Below are 2,225 nucleotides of genomic sequence, written 5' to 3'. Positions count from 1 at the left end.
TTATGTGGTGCTGAGGAATCGAACCCAGGGCCTCATGCATGCAAGGCAAGCACTCTACCACTGAGCCACCTTTCCACCCCGTCTTCTTTTTTTGTGAGTACATTTCTTATCAAGCTTTGTTGCCTCCTCCTTTGTTTCCCCTTCCCATCCCTTCCCATATTCCCCCCCATCAGCACTCCCCAGATCCCAGTATTCACATATACCTGATGACAGTGTCCACACTCCTTGTGTCCACACTCACCAATCCCAGTGTGCACAATCCCCCTATTCCAGTTTACAACTCTATAGATCCCAGTGTCCACACTCCCAGATCCCCATGTCCACACTCTCCAAATCACAGTGTCCAAAGTCCCCGGATCCCATTGTGTACCATCCCAGATCCCTGTATCCACACTATCCAGAGTCCAGTGAGCACACTCCTTTAATCCCAGGTTCCACACTCCCCATATTCAAGTGTCAACACTCCAAAGAAAACAGTGTGCAAACTCCCCACACCCCAGTATCCAGACTCCAAAGATTCCAGTGCCCACACTGCCCAGATTCCCATGTCCAATTCCCCAGATCCCAATGTCCACATTCTCCACATTGCAGTGCTCATATTCCCCCCAACCCAGAGTTCATACATCCCCTACACCAGTGTCTAAATTCCCCAGGTACCAGTGTCCACTCTCCCCAGATACCAGTGTCCACACTCCTCAGATTTCAGGATTCACACTCCCTCGATCCCAGTGAGCACATTCCCCCTATCCTAGTGTACACACTCTCCAAATGCCAGTGTCCACACTCCTAAGCTCCCAGTGTCCATCGACCCAGATCCCAGTGTGCACACTACCCACAGTCCAGTGTGCCCACTTCTCTGATCCCAGGTTCCACACTCCCCATATCCCATTGTCAACACTGCAAATTATACAGTGTCCCCATATCCCAGTATCCAGACTCCATGGATTGCAGTGTTTACACTGCCCAGATCTTGGCTCCACACTCCCCCAATCCCAGTGTCCACACTCTCCAGATCTCAGTGTCCACACTCCTCACACTTCAGTGTTCACAGTGCATGGACTCAGGTGTCCACATTACTCAGATCTTATTGTTCTCAATAATCACAGTGTCCACACTCCCCCGATCCCAGTGTCCACCCACCTTAGATCCCAGTGACCACACTCCCCACACTTCAGTGTCCACAGTGCATGGACCCACGTGTCTACATTCCCCAGATCTTAATGTCCTCACTAATCACAGTGTCCACAATCTTCAGATACCAGTGTCCTCACTCCCCAGAGTGCAGTGTGCAGACTCCCCAGATTCCAGTGGCCACACCCCACAGAGCACAGTGTCCACACTCCCCAGATCCAATGTGCAAAATACCCAGATCCCTGTGGCCACACTGCTCAGTTACCAGTGTAAACACTACCCAGAGTCCAGTGTGCACACTCCTCTGATCCTAGGGTCCACACTCCCCAGATCCCTGGGTGCACTTTCCTCAGACCCACAGTCCACACAATCCAATTCCCAGTGTCCACACCCCACAGAGCAGTGTCCACACTCCCCAGAGTTTAGTGTCCTCACTACCAAGATCCCAGCGTCCATAATCCATAGAGTCCATTGTCCACATTCCTCAGATACCAGTGTCCACACTCCCTAGATCCCAGAGTGCACAGTCCCCAGACTCCAGTGTTCAAACTCCTCATATATCAGTGTACAAACTTACCAGAACCTGTGTCCACACTCCCAGATCCACATGTCCACACTCCCCAGATTCCAATGTCCACAATATACAGAGTCCAGTGTCCACATTCCCGACATCCAAGGATCCATATTGCCCAGATCCTAGTGTCCACACTCCCAACAACACTGTGTCCACAATCCTAATATTCCAGTATTCACACTCTGTAGAATCCGGTGTCCACACTCTCCAGATCCCAGTATCCACACCCTCCAGATCCCAGTGTCCACACTCCCTAGATCCCAATGTCCATATTCCCCCAATCCGAATGTTCACACTCCCCTGATCCCAGTGTTCACCCTCTCAGCTCCCACTGTGCACACTACCCACAGTCCAGTGTGCCCACTTCTCTGATCCCAGGTTCCACACTCCCCATATCCTAATGTCAAAACTGCAAAGAGTACAGTGTCCCAACTAACTATATCCAAGTATCCAGACTCCATAGATTCTAGATGACAGTTTCCACAATCCCCAGCTGCTGATGTCCCCACACCAAAGATCC

The 2,225-nt window shown here is 51.1% G+C and overlaps 1 protein-coding gene across 1 annotated transcript in view; it reads right to left on the bottom strand.

The window, feature by feature from the left end:
• Nucleotides 1-1,815, bottom strand: part of LOC105983784 (histone-lysine N-methyltransferase PRDM9-like) — a 30,277-nt gene extending 28,462 nt beyond the window's left edge. Inside the window, exon 1 of the mRNA XM_013013819.1 lies at nucleotides 1,709-1,815. Within this exon, the coding sequence (XP_012869273.1) occupies nucleotides 1,709-1,815 (107 nt within the window). The remainder of the gene's footprint in view (nucleotides 1-1,708) is intronic.
• Nucleotides 1,816-2,225: the final 410 nt, after the last annotated feature.

This window comes from Dipodomys ordii, unplaced genomic scaffold, assembly GCF_000151885.1.
Source record: "Dipodomys ordii isolate 6190 unplaced genomic scaffold, Dord_2.0 Scaffold21, whole genome shotgun sequence".
Taxonomy (NCBI): Eukaryota; Metazoa; Chordata; class Mammalia; order Rodentia; family Heteromyidae; genus Dipodomys; species Dipodomys ordii.
The sequence above is the reverse complement of the archived record's forward strand: the minus strand, read 5'-3'. Positions and strand labels throughout refer to the sequence as shown.